We start from the raw sequence: 13,602 nt of genomic DNA, 5'->3' as shown, positions 1-13,602 counted from the left end.
CCAACTTCATGTTGTTTAATTTTTTTTTTTTTTTCATTCTGTAGACAGTGTCCTCCTTCAGTGCCTGTACTAGAATTGGCTGTGCCCACTGGACTGCCAGTGGGTCAACAATTTGAAAAATAAATATTTTGCATTTATTGAACTGCTAAAGTTTCTGATGAACAGGAAGTACAGTTATTTATTGGAAAGCTAAAAATATTCGTTTTTGGTTGCTTCATGGGATTCTCAAAAATACATAATTTGAATGTGGAAAAACTATGCCCAGAATTTTCTATGCAAGGTGAGCTTGGAGAATTTTTGTGACTGCCATGATAAAGAGTGACAAATGCACCATTTGGAGTTTGATAAAAGGAACATATTTAAGAATTTGGAGATGAAAAATTAGGTAGTTAAGCAGTTTAGTCATTTACTCATTTTGATTAGATTATTATAATGAGATTACAGAGGTATTTCTCTGGAGTATTAATTGGTATTATAAAAACAACAAATTTATCACTTTTTCAGGTTATAAGAATCACTAATATTTCATATTCCACTCAGAAAAAAAAAACAGAAGAGCAATGGAAAGTACAAAGAAAAATGACAAAACTACTTTTATTTTCATCTCTTAGAAATACTATTGCATAAACAATTATTTTTATAAAAATGAAATGATATCATTCACTCAAAAAGTTTTTTGCTTTTTTTCCTGTTGTGTATCAATGTTCTATGTCAGAGTATGTGCATTTGATTATGTGTAGTGGCATTATAGCAGCCAGCAAACTTGTTCTTAAAGGACCAAGTGATAAATGTTTTAGGCTTGTAGGTCTTGTTATTGCTGTTGAAACTGCTCAGTTCTGCCCTTGTAGCAGAAAAGCAGGCATAGACTTCCCTAAACTAATGAGTGTGGCTATACTCCAGTAAAATTTTATTCACAAAAATAAATGAGATTTAATAGCCTCTGCTGTATAGTATTCTAGTATGTTGATTTATTTAACCAGCCCTCTGTTAATATTTGGGAATTTCTAGTGTTGCAGTGCTCTAAGTGGCGCTGCTTTAGACATCCTTGTATGTACACATCTGTACACCTGTTTAGTTGTCTTTTTATTACTCCTGTGACTCTTTTGCTACCGTAACAGATGTTTGTGTTTTTAGGTATTAGCATGCCTTGCTAAGTTGCTAGATGTCGTACTGAGCAGTAGTGGAATAATTTTGAGTTTTCCACAGCCTCCCTGTGTTGGTATCATCAAGTTTTATAGTCTTTACAAATGAAATGGGAGAAAATAGGTTTTATTTTTCATTTTGAGTGAATTGCTTTACTTACTAGGAAGGTTTAACATCTTTTCAGATTTTTATTGACTTTTGTTGCTTTTATTCAATAATTTTTGAGTGGTCTTTTATTGGCTTGTAGAATTCTTTGAAGTATTCTAAATGTCAATTCTTTGACATGAAGTGAAAATAATTCTTTCATATATTGTAGTTATCTTTTCAGTGGTTTTGTTGAGATATAATTGACATATACTGCATATCTTTGAGGTGTGGAATTTGATGTTTCATGTGTACACACTTAGGAAATTGCCACCACAATTGAGGTAATTCACATGTTCATTACTCTCAAAATTTTTTAATAAATCCCTCCCATCTGCTGTTCATATTTCATCTTCACATAACCGTTGATCTTTTTGTTATGGATATGGCTAATTCGCAGAATAACCGTAAGGAGTAAAAGAAGCCAGACCAACAAAGAGGGAGATGGGGTGAGCAAATTGTGTGATTTCATATGTGAAAATGAAATTGTTTTCTTGTTTTTTTTTTGTTTGTTTTGTTTTTTTTTTACAAACTTGAAATATTTTAATACCTCCAGAAATAGCATATAGGAAATAACAAAGAACATAATTCAAAAGGCAAGAGAAGTTGCAGTATGCTCCTAGATGAACAATCAAGAGCTCTCAATATGATAGTTATGCAGGACTATATAAAAGATACATTAGATGAACCCTTATTTAAAGGTCACTGCAGATTTCTATGAAACAGTACCAATCTTATGTTGGGTTATACACATATTTTTTTCCATATATGTGTGTATATGTGTGTATAAAAGACAGGGAAGAAGTAATATAAAGTCAACAGAAAATGGGAATATACTTTTTAAAGTTTCTAATACTAGAAGATATCATATAATGTCTTTTCAATAAATTGCAAGTCAAAGATATAGTATAAATCTTAGAACAAAAATTAAGTTTAAGCAATATTCAGAAAATTAAATACTAATTAAGAATTAAATGTTTCAAAACAATTGCACTAAGAAAAAGTTTTCATGATAGCAAAGAAGTACTAAGAGTAAAACATAAGATAAATACTGGAATGGCAAGTAAATGACCAGCACTTCTAACAGTTTGAGGATAGGATATCGCACAAAGTTCTAGTGTGTTGTGGACATGCATAACAACCGTGACAGTTACTGGTGGCTAGGCGTCACTTGTGGAACTGAGCTACAGCTATTTCTTTGAAATCCACCCCGTAGACTCAGGTGGAATCATGACCCATAGGGTGGAAGAGAAGTCCATTTGTAGCGTGTGCTGATGAAAATATTCTGCTTCTGAACACAAGGAATAAAGGAAAGACTACTATTGTATACCTCTTACTCTTCTGTGTTTAATTGTTTGCCCTATTTGGTGGGTTCTTTCCATTCTCATTCATGGGGCTGTGATCAATTTGCTCCCTCTCTAGAACCTCATTTAGTAGTCTGTGTAGACTTGGCTTTGTCATCATGAAATTCTTTAGTTGTTGTTTGTCATGAAAGTATTTCACTTCTTCATACTTGAAAGAGAGTTTTGCAGGATGTATCAGTCTGGGTTGGAATTTGTTTTCTTGCAAGACTTGAAGTACTTTGCTCCATGCTCTTCTTGACTTCATGGTTTGTGAAGAGAAGTCTGCTGTTATTCTAATGGTTTTCCTTTAAATGTGATCTGTTTCTTTTCTTTAGCTGCTTTTAGTATACTGTTCCTACGCTGAATTTCTGCGATCTTGATTATTATATATCTGGGTGTGGTTTTCATTGGGTTGATGTTATTTGGAGTTCTATATGCTTCGGTTACATGAATGTCCGATTGTTGCCCCATATTTGGGAAGTTTTCTGCTATTACTTCTGCCCATATTCTTTTTATATCATTTGTATTGGCTCCCTCCTCATTGATGCCTATTAGTCTCACATTGTTCATCTTTGCATCGTCTTGCAGGTATTGAATTATTTTTTCCTGCATCTTAGTTGTTTTAAAGAGATATTTTCTTACTTTTTCACTAGCTGCAATGGTGTCTTTCAGGTCAGAAAGTCTATCTTCACTTTCCCTCAAATGGTTTTGCCAGCTTGTGATTGAGGTTTTGATTTCCTGTATATCACTTTGAACCTGTTTCATACATTCTACTTCTTTCCTAAATTGCTTATTCAGAGGTTCCATCATTTTTATATTCTGCTGTATTTTTTTTATCAGTGTATTCTTTAGAAGCACTTAGTACTTCTTTGATTATAGTTATCACTAAATTTTTTAGTTCCAAAATTATTTCTGATCTGATTTCTTCTATACCTTTCTGCAGTTGTTTCTTTACTGCCAAAGCTATTATTTCAGAGATATCTGGCGTGTGATTTCCAGTCTCCTCAGTGCTAGTGTCTTCTGCAGTTGTACTGGGTGGACTCGGGGCCTGAGACTGCATTTTGTTCCTTCTCTTTGTCATTTTGTATACCACCGTCTTCTGACCTTTGGTGTAGAGTTTAGAGTTATTACCTTAGCACCAGGTCTGGATCTACGAAGTTCAGATTCCTCCAGGTGGGTGTTATTTGGATCTGATTGCTGTGCTTCACCTCTTTCTGCTGCAGCCATTAGAGTTGAACCCTTTGTGTCTCTCTGGCAAGATGTTCTGCTCCTGAATCAGCTGGGTGGGTCTTGCCTCTAGCCTCTTTGCAGGGAGTTCTGCTGAAGGGTTCCTCGCTGGGCCTGCACTCTGGGTCAAATGAAGTTCCGCGGGCCCTGGGTGGTCTCACTCACTCGCCAGGTCTGTGCTCTGGGTCTATTCAGGATCCCAGGCCCCCTGGTCATCTCACTCCGAAATTGTTGAATAATAAAGGCAACAAAAGTCAATAAAAATCTGAAAAGATGTTAAACTGCCCTAGTAAGTAAAGCAATTCACTCAAAACGAAAAATAAAACTTATTTTGAACATTCATTTTGTCTTTTAATTCTAAGATATATTTTACTGTAGAGAACATTTTCATTTCTATATAGTCAAACATGTCAGTTTTTTCCTTCTGGAATTTGATCTTACTTAAGTACCCCCACCTCCAGTCAATTTGTAATCCATTTTCTTCATATACTTTTGTAGTTTATTTTTACATTTTGGTCTCCATTCAACTGCATTTTATTTTACTATTTTTGTTTATTTTATTTAAGATAGGGTCTCACTGTGTAGTTCAAATTATTTAGTCCCAGTTTATCTTGAATTTCTCTTCCCAGCTTCCTAAGTATCCTAAAGCAGTTATCATACTTTAGTATGCATAGGAGCTCACTAGAGATCTTGTTAAAGTGCTAATACTGGGGTTAGGGGTAGATCTGAGCAGAGGTTCTGTATTTCTCACAGGCTCCCAAACTGGGCCAATACTGTTGTCCTGTACCATGCTGTGAGTAGGAAGGCTGTATGCTTCAGTTAGATTTATCTCTCACCATGTACTAAATTAAAATCAAAATGCATTATAGACTTAAACATTAAACCTTCTGGAGGACAAAATATGTAAAATACTTGAAGACATAGGAGTTGGAAAGGACTTTCTAAACAACCTCAACTGCACAGGAAAGAGCAGCAAAAGTCAATGAGATTATATCAAGACTAAAGAGCTTCTATACAGCAAAAGATTCATTCAATAGAGGAGACAACTTACAGAATGGAAAAAAAGTTTGCAAGCTACTTCTCAGACAGAGGACTAGTATATAGCATATACAACGAATTCAAAACAAAACAAACCTAAAATGAAAGACCCAATTAGAAAGTGGACTACAGAAATGAACAGATACTTCACAGAAGAAATACAAATCGCCAACATATACATGAAAAAATGTTTAACATCTCTGGCCATTAGAGAAATCTAAATTAAAACACTAAAAGATTCTATCTTACTCCTTATTCCTGCCTTGTTGGTGGCAATGCAAACTAGTACAACCATTATGGAAATCAGTATGGAGATTTCTCAAAGAATCAAAACTTGACATTCCTTAAGACCCAGATATCCCCTGCTATGTAAACCATCATTCTGAAGCAATACTTGTATACTTTATAGCAGGACAATTTGTAATAGCTGACTCCTGGAACAGCCTACGTACTCACCAACAGATGATTAGATGAATAATATGTAGTGTCTATATATAGTAGAATACTACTTCACTATCAAGAAGGACAGATTTGAGGCAAGGAAAATGTGTGCTTCTTAAAAACATAGTGTTGAGGGAAATAATCTTGAACATTGTATGGTATCCCTCATTTAAGTGAGACAAAGTACAAAGAAAGAGATAAAAGAAAAAGACAACAGGACAGATCTTCAGTAGCAACAGGATCAAAGGGAACAAGAAAAAGAAGGGGAAGGGGCAATGAGAGGAATACAGGTATGCCAAGTACAGAAACCTAATAACCTAAATCAGTGTAAATATTGTAAGTCATAACTTGTGCTAAAAAATATCAACAAATATGAAAATAGTGATCGGGAACTAAAGGAGGACACAGAAAGGAAAAAGGGGAAGAGTTTTTTGTTTTTTTTTTTAAGCTGTAATATAGGTGGGCCAACTAGCTCAGCCAATTAAAGCACCTGCTTAGGCAGACACTGGCTGGGACAAAGGCCTGCTGTCCTAGCCCCACCCTTGGGGCACACTGAGACAGCAATTGAGACTGGGTGTAGTGGCACATGCCTGTAATCCCAGTACTTGGGAGGCTGTAAACAGGAGGATCACTACGACTCTGATCTAAGCAGTGTGACCCTGTAGACCCAGCCCTAAAACACAAATAAATAAATAAAACAAAATAAAAGCTATAATATATATATATGTAGTCATTCTTGAAGATGATTGTACACTACATGCATTATAGACATACTAATAAAATAAAACAAAAATATATTATTTGCATTATATTCCTGTTAACTGTCATTGAGATTTTTCCTCTACTATAGAAAGTACAGTAATACACATCAGAATGTCTCTAATAAGAGTTTTTTTAAAATATATCTTATATAGGCATATTGTATGTATGTATGTAGGATGTAGGCATGGAAAGAGAAACATACAAATTCAAAGTTCAGTGGCAAAATTTGTGGCTTCACAGTTATATTGCCACGTGTTTCTCCTAGAGATTAAGAAGAACCAGTTTACTTTTACTGTAGTGGAAAACTTTCCTAAGAAATGTTGGAGGGTTCTGATTTATTTTTTGCCTTGTCAATGGAGCCAGCACCGATAGCAGGCTTGTGACTAGATGGTTGAACCAAAATCCCTAAAAATATTTTGCTCTTTACGTGCTTAGTTTTTTATTTATTAATCTTTTAAGGACCTAGATATCAATTTGTGAATTACAAAAAGTTTAAAAACATCACAATTGCAGTTTAATGTGTGCAAAAAATGGCTTTATTTTCTAAATGGTTTAATAAGAATTTTATTGCTTAAGAATTTAAAATCCAGCAATAAAACCTCCGACATTTCAGAATTAATATAAACAAAAAATATTGTTTTCCAAATCATAACATAATAAAATAACCTTGAAACACTGGTATTGGCCCTATATTATTTTCTTTTTGAAATGAGTGGTAATTTCCGGCATCATAAAACAGTGGTGGAATTAAGTGATGTTTCTAGTAAAAGAACTTTGCAAGTAGAATATGTTTTAGTATTAAATTCTACTTTTACATTTGGCAGTCAGAATTACACTTATCAAGGTGATAGCATTAGAAAGGAATAGGGATGAGTCAAAGATTTTGAAGCTTAATTGTGTCTTTGGTAAGGAAAAGCCTAAGCGTCCATTACAACACTTATTTTCCTGTGGTAATTAACTCATTTGCTCTTTGATTATCAGTTTAGCTTCCCGACCACAAACATCTGCTCTTAAATTCTGTTTAATTGGTGTGAATATTGTCTACAGAGTAGTTAAAATCCAGAGAACATTTTAAAGGCATTACTTTATAGTTCATCAAAGGAAGAAGTAAATAAACACTTTATAATTTTTTTTCTGGAAGTCTTTGAAAATCCATTTACTAAAAGTGCATGCTAAAATTATGTTAATTCAAAGGGCTGGTGAGATAGCTTGGGAGACTAAGCCCCTGCCAAGGCAAGTGCAGGGGCCAGGGTTCGAACCCTGGCACCACATGCCCCGCCGGCTCTGCCCCCAGGCACTGAGCCTGGGACCGAGTCCTGGTATGGTGACACACTCCTATAATCCCAGCACTGGGAGACTGAAAATGGGAGGATCACTAGGAGTCTGAGCTGCATAATGAGCCCCTTCACATTAATTAATTAATTAATTTAAAAATTATGTTAATTCAGCTTTTGGTTTTTTTTTTTTTTTTTTTTAAACAAGAAGATTTTACCAATGTGTTTTCCAAAATTACTTAATCTACTTATGGGGAGCCTCAGGCCTGGGCTAAAGGAACGTGTCAGTTCCCAGGAAACAGTAGTATGTTAGTTAGGAGAACAGGCTCTGAAAATAGAAGAAAAAAATAGTCTGTTACTATTTGTAATCTAAAGAAGAGAGATGGGGAAAATTGTGTGTGTGTGTGTGTGTGTGTGTGTGTGTGTGTGTGTTTATAAGTAAACAGAATCCAGCATTTATCCTGCTATTCTGTAAGAACTATGCTTTAAGATAACCAGATAATTAAGAGCTATCTCAACGAATTGAAGGAATAATTAATTGGGGATGTCTCTTTAGAGGAGGAGTGATAGAATAAAAATACTACTAATTTGCATTTCCTAATGGACAGTAATTGTCAGAGGCTGTTAACATCACAAAAAGACAGTCATTTATAAGCCTCCTGGTGGAAGCACATGAAATTGCCTATAAAGTAGTCTTGAAAAAAAATGAGCTGACTTGAGGAATATTCCTGTAACAGGACAAGCAATACAGTTGGCCAAAGACAGACTACAGCTGACTCTACAGGCCAAATGCTTTTTTAACAAATTGAAAATAAAGATGATATAAAGGAAAAACACATGGATTAAAAGCAATTGAAGGAAACACATTGTTTACCCAATTTAAATAAATCATTTTAAAACATAGACCATTAATTCATTTGAGCACATGTTATTTTTTTAAGCAGTGATTTTTTTAGTGTACATCCAAAGCCAAAAAACAGTTTTCTTTTAAAGTTGAAACTCTGTTGTACCTCTGTTAGTAAATTGTAAAATGGAAACTCAGTAAAAGGCTGGGAAAAACCCATAGGCCAGTTAGTGAAGTGTGAATACTGACTGAATAATTGGTAATATTAAGAAATCATTGTAGATACCATGGTGGTGATTGTATTGTAGTTGTCTTTAGGAATTGGGTTTCTTTTAAAAAATTGTTTATATTTTGGTACTGGATATTAAATCCAGGGCCTTTCCAGTTAGTTACTTCCCTCAAGCCCTTCTTTTGAGACAGGGTCTCACTAAATTGTTAAATTGCTGAGCCTGGGCTTGGACTTGTAATCCTTCTACCTCAGCTTCCCAGAGTCTTGGGGTAACAGGTGTATGCCTCCATGTCCATTTGGGATTTCTTATCTTACAGAGGAACTTAAATATTTATATAAGAAATAATATAGACTAGTACCTGGATTTCATTTTGAAAGTAATCTGTGTGTGATGTAATAGTAAGAAATGAGGTGGATTAGAGATTAATTGGTATTCACATAAATTAATAATTATTGAAGTTATATAACTACATGGGGACTTGTTCTATTGTCTTCTATAAAATAAAGTTTTAGACCTTCATTGACTCAGCTGCATGATGCTATGGAGTTATTTAGCATCTATGTATTTAGTGTCCTTGTCTATAAAGTGAAAATAATAGCTAAGTAATAGGATTGCTGTGAGAACTAACTGATAGTAAGTGTAGTCACAAATGTTACCTATTATACATCAGCTATACTAACTGAAATTATAAAATCACAAGGTTTGAAGTCATCAGCATACTTACGATACAGGACATGTGGCAACTTCTTTTAATGATAATAGAAATTAAAACTGAAGCAACTGTTTCAATCTATAGGCAAAAGCTTTCATTGAGTCCTGAATTCAATCCCTGGTACCGCACCCAAAAAAAAAAAAAAAAAAATCTTACATTGAAAAGGAAGAGAAAATAGAGACTTACACTTGAATAGCTGAAAGGATCTCAGATCTGAGAGCAGTTACACTGACTCTATTAACAGAATCTAGTTTTTAAGGCCTCCCTGGTGCTTGGTGGCTGGCTAACTTCTCATTGGGTCATGTTTTAGATTTTTTTTTTTTAGTACAGGTTACCTACTACCACCATAGTGTACTTGGTTATTGTAGCAAGAGTAGAAGATAAAGAGAAGGGCACATTCTATACATTGTTCACTGAGGAAGATGAAGAAAAAGATGTGTTCAGGGCTGGCCAGATAGCTCAGCAGATTAAAGTGCCTGCTTAGGCAGGTGCAGGGACCAAGTTTGATCCCAGGCAAGCCCTGCCGCTGCCCCCCCCCACCCCAGGGCACGCTGAGACAGTAACTGAGACTGGGCGTGGTGGTGTATACCTGTAATCCCACTGTTAGGGAGACCGAAAACAGGAGGATCACTATGAGCTCAATCTGTGTAGTGAGACCCCCTGTACTAAATACGAGAGAGAGTGAGAGAGAGAGAGAGAGAGAGATTGATTGATTGATTCATGTTAGTGGATAACATGTCATGGATTAGGGCCAGAGAATTCCCCCCAGCTCCTGTCCCATGAGGGAACTCAACCTGTTTCACTTGGAAATAACCTACTTGAGTTCTGTGTTTAGTGTAGGAACAAACAGAAATTTAACAAAATGTCCTGTGGTGAAGCCAGGACTCAATTCTAGGTCTCTTGACTCTCAATTATTACAAGTTCTTTATAATAAATCATTATGGAAGAATGTGTAAGAGTCAAAAGAGAAAATTTCCAAAAAAATTAGTTATCTATTTGGCTTTTATTAGTGACTTATGAATCAAGTAGCATTCTATCTGAACAATGGATAAGTGCTATAATGGACAGTCAATTTTGGTAAGGTACCTTGAGTTGGAACAAGGAAACAGCGTAATATAAAAACAGATTGATTACTAGCCCCTGACAGGACCCAGGACAGTTGCTCCAAAGAGGAAGTGACTTCAGTTCATCTGTACACAATACGGGCTCTTGTCACAGAAAACATTTCAGACTACATCAATGAGGGAGAGGCATAGATAGGTTTATTAAATGAAACTAAAGTTTGTACTCACAAGCTAGTATAGGTTCTTGAGGGATGAGTTAAGTTATGATCCATGGCTAGGTATATTACTGTTTTGGGGGGGGTCGTATTTTTGATTCCACAGAGCACAGTATCAATTTATAGATGAGAGGCAGTGATCTATCCTAAAGGTGAAAGCATGGGAGAAAAGCATGGACTCAATCTGTTGTATTTTTAAGACTTAAGGATCTAGAAATGAGTTGCATGGAATGAGAAAAACAGTTGTAACCTTGGATAACTTTGTGTCCTGAAGCTGCAATTTTCAAAGTATGATTTTAAATTATAATATTCTCTATCTCTTTTCTATTTGGCTTTATTTCTTCTGCCCTACTTCAATTAACATCATTTTACTTCGGGTTACTCTCTTTAAGAGGAGTCAAGCAAAAAGAAATCCCCTTGCTGGGGAGATAGCTTGGCAGCCCACATGCCTGCCTGGAAACTACAAGGACACGGGTTTGATCCTCGGTACCATATGCCATGTCAGCCCTGGATTCCTAGGTGCGCTGTGTCAGCCAGTGAAACTGGGCATGGCCTCACACACACCTTTAATAACAGTGTTAGGGAGTCTGAGACAGGAGGATCACTACAAGTCCAAGCTGCATAGCAAGACCCTGTACCAAATAAATAAACAAAAGATTAAAAAAAATTTTTAAAGGGCCGGGGAAATAGCTCAAGAGTCTAAGCACCTGCCTGGCAAGCACAAGGGCCTGGGTTTGATTCCTGGCACCACATGCCGTGCCAACCCCACCCTGGGCCCAGGCCATCAAAACTGGGCATGGTAGCATGCACTTGCAATCCCAGTGCTGGGGAGGCTGAAACGGGGATCACTATGAGTCCAAGCTGTATAGTAAGACCCTGTACCAAATACATACTTTTTTTTTAAAAAAAAAAGTTCCCTTTACACGCAGACTAAAGTTGATGTATTTGGGGATTTGGCTGCTATCTATGGGTTTCTCAGAATGTGAGATACACTAGTTTCATTTTGATGGGGTGATACTTTAGCACAAGTGATTCCGTTTTGGTTTGATTATTGGAATGTAGTGCAGGACCTTATTCCAAATCAGTGGCCACCTATAAATTTTCTGTAACAAAAATAAACCTTAATTGTTAAGTAGGAGAAGTTGGAATTACAAATTCTTTTTTCCACATGTAAAGTTTTTTCACAATTCAAATAAAAACTCTAAGTTATTCTTATTTGAACAACAGAAGGAAAAGTGAAATTTAACCTGAGTCTGAATTTGTCCTGGGGAAGTGGACCTTAAGTAAACATATTAGAACAATTTTGGGGAAGTAAAGGAATAAAGAAAGAGTGTTTGTTCCACCAAATAAGGGAACATAGTATATAGTTTTAGTTTTTTGGTTTTTTTGTTTTGTTTTTGTGACTGTAGACTAAGAATAGAAAGGTTCATGGGGAAAAAAGTACCAAAAAACAAACCCCACAAACATGCGTAGGATATTAAGCTATGTTGATAGAAAAAAGGACTCCATATTGTTAAGTTGTAAGCTGCTATAAATTTAGCACAATCTCTGTCAAAATTCCAGCAGGTGAGGACCCATTTTAGCTTACTCATAAATACGGCTGATGTTGTTGTCATTATTATTCAGTGGACTTAGCTCATGGGGGAGCTAGCTGTTTTGTGATGTAAGAGGTTCCTTGTCATTTGAAATTTTTAAGCAGGGATCCTTTGACAAGGATATAATAGAGGAAGTTATTGACATTAGATATGAGGTTGGGCTAGATGATTATTTCAGCCCTTCTTAAGGAAAACTATTATGAATCTGTTATTTGTAAATTAGTTATTTATATCTTTGGGGCAAAAGGAAAGAGAGATACTAGAGTGTTCAAAGTTTTTCAAATACGTTTACCTTTTCCCCTGAGATCTGTCATTTTAAAACCATTTCATGTGGTAAATAAAGTTACTAAAAGGAGTTTGTTGTGTATTTAATGCCTGTAATATATTTTCTTGTGTGACTATTCATCAAGCTGACTTCAAAGGAAGATTATATCAGTCCTTTCACCTCTTCAGATTTTAATTATGACTTTGTCTTTTAAAATTTTTTATTTTTATTAGTACATGTTCACAATACCTAATGATTACATCCGTGGTGGGGAATTGGTACATGTACATGTCAATTTTCTTCCCCTTCATCTCCACCCCCTTTTTGAGATTCATTTATTTATCAACATGAGATTCATTTATTTATCTTGTAGGTCCCTTAAAACTAATTAATTATCATGTGTACAGAATAACAGATTAATTATGGCTTTTTCAAAATGGTATGTCTTAAAATATTTTTAATATGCTTTTTTTTTTCTTCACTGTACTGGGAATTGAAGTAGGGACCTTGCACTTGCCGAGCAGGTACTTATGATGCTGAACTATATCCCCAGCCCCCAAATATACATTTTTAGACCACTTGTAATAATTCGTACTTAGGACTGATGAGATAGCTCAGTGGACTAAGTGCTTGCTTAGGCAAGGGCAGGGACTGGGATTCGATCTCCAGTACCACATGCCATGCTGATCCTACCCCCAGGCGCTGTGAGCCAGCCACTGAGTTTGGGCGTGATGATGCATGCCTGTAATCTCAGCACTTGAGAGGCTGAAAACAAAAGGATCACTTTGAGTCCAAGCTACGTAGTGAGGCCCTATACCAAATACACTTTTAAAAAATCATGTTTTTTCAATATAGTCCACCTAGTAAATATTTCTCAATAAGTGGAGAAACTTAGTTATATCAGAAAACTATTTTTGAAAGATATTGTTTCTTAACATGTGTTCTTAACATAATAGGTGTTGTATGCTCTTGTAAAAATAAGCGAGAGCTTAATCAGTAAAAATCATGTAGTAGTTGAAATATGAAGTTACCCTTTTATTTTTGTTAATACATTAATTGGTTAAAATATGAATTGTTACCTATTTTCTTTTTATTCATGTTTTAATTTTCTTTTCATTTTTAAAGCCCAGCCTGAATTCCTGAAACAACCTGCTAATATATATGCTCATGAATCCATGGATATTATATTTGAATGCGAAGTGACTGGAAAGCCAACTCCAACTGTGAAGTGGGTCAAAAATGGGGATATGGTTATCCCAAGTGATTACTTTAAGATTGTAGTAAGTATTTTTCAAAGAAATACTT

The 13,602-nt window shown here is 35.5% G+C and overlaps 1 protein-coding gene across 1 annotated transcript in view; it reads left to right on the top strand.

Annotated features, from left to right (window-relative positions):
- The window catches only part of Neo1 (neogenin 1), a 213,878-nt gene that overhangs the window by 95,131 nt on the left and 105,145 nt on the right, over nt 1–13,602 (top strand). The window contains exon 9 of the mRNA XM_023712423.1: nt 13,423–13,577. Within this exon, the coding sequence (XP_023568191.1) occupies nt 13,423–13,577 (155 nt within the window). The remainder of the gene's footprint in view (nt 1–13,422; nt 13,578–13,602) is intronic.

This window comes from Octodon degus, unplaced genomic scaffold (genome assembly GCF_000260255.1).
Source record: "Octodon degus isolate 3935 unplaced genomic scaffold, OctDeg1.0 scaffold00026, whole genome shotgun sequence".
Lineage (NCBI taxonomy): Eukaryota > Metazoa > Chordata > Mammalia > Rodentia > Octodontidae > Octodon > Octodon degus.
The sequence above is the reverse complement of the archived record's forward strand: the minus strand, read 5'-3'. Positions and strand labels throughout refer to the sequence as shown.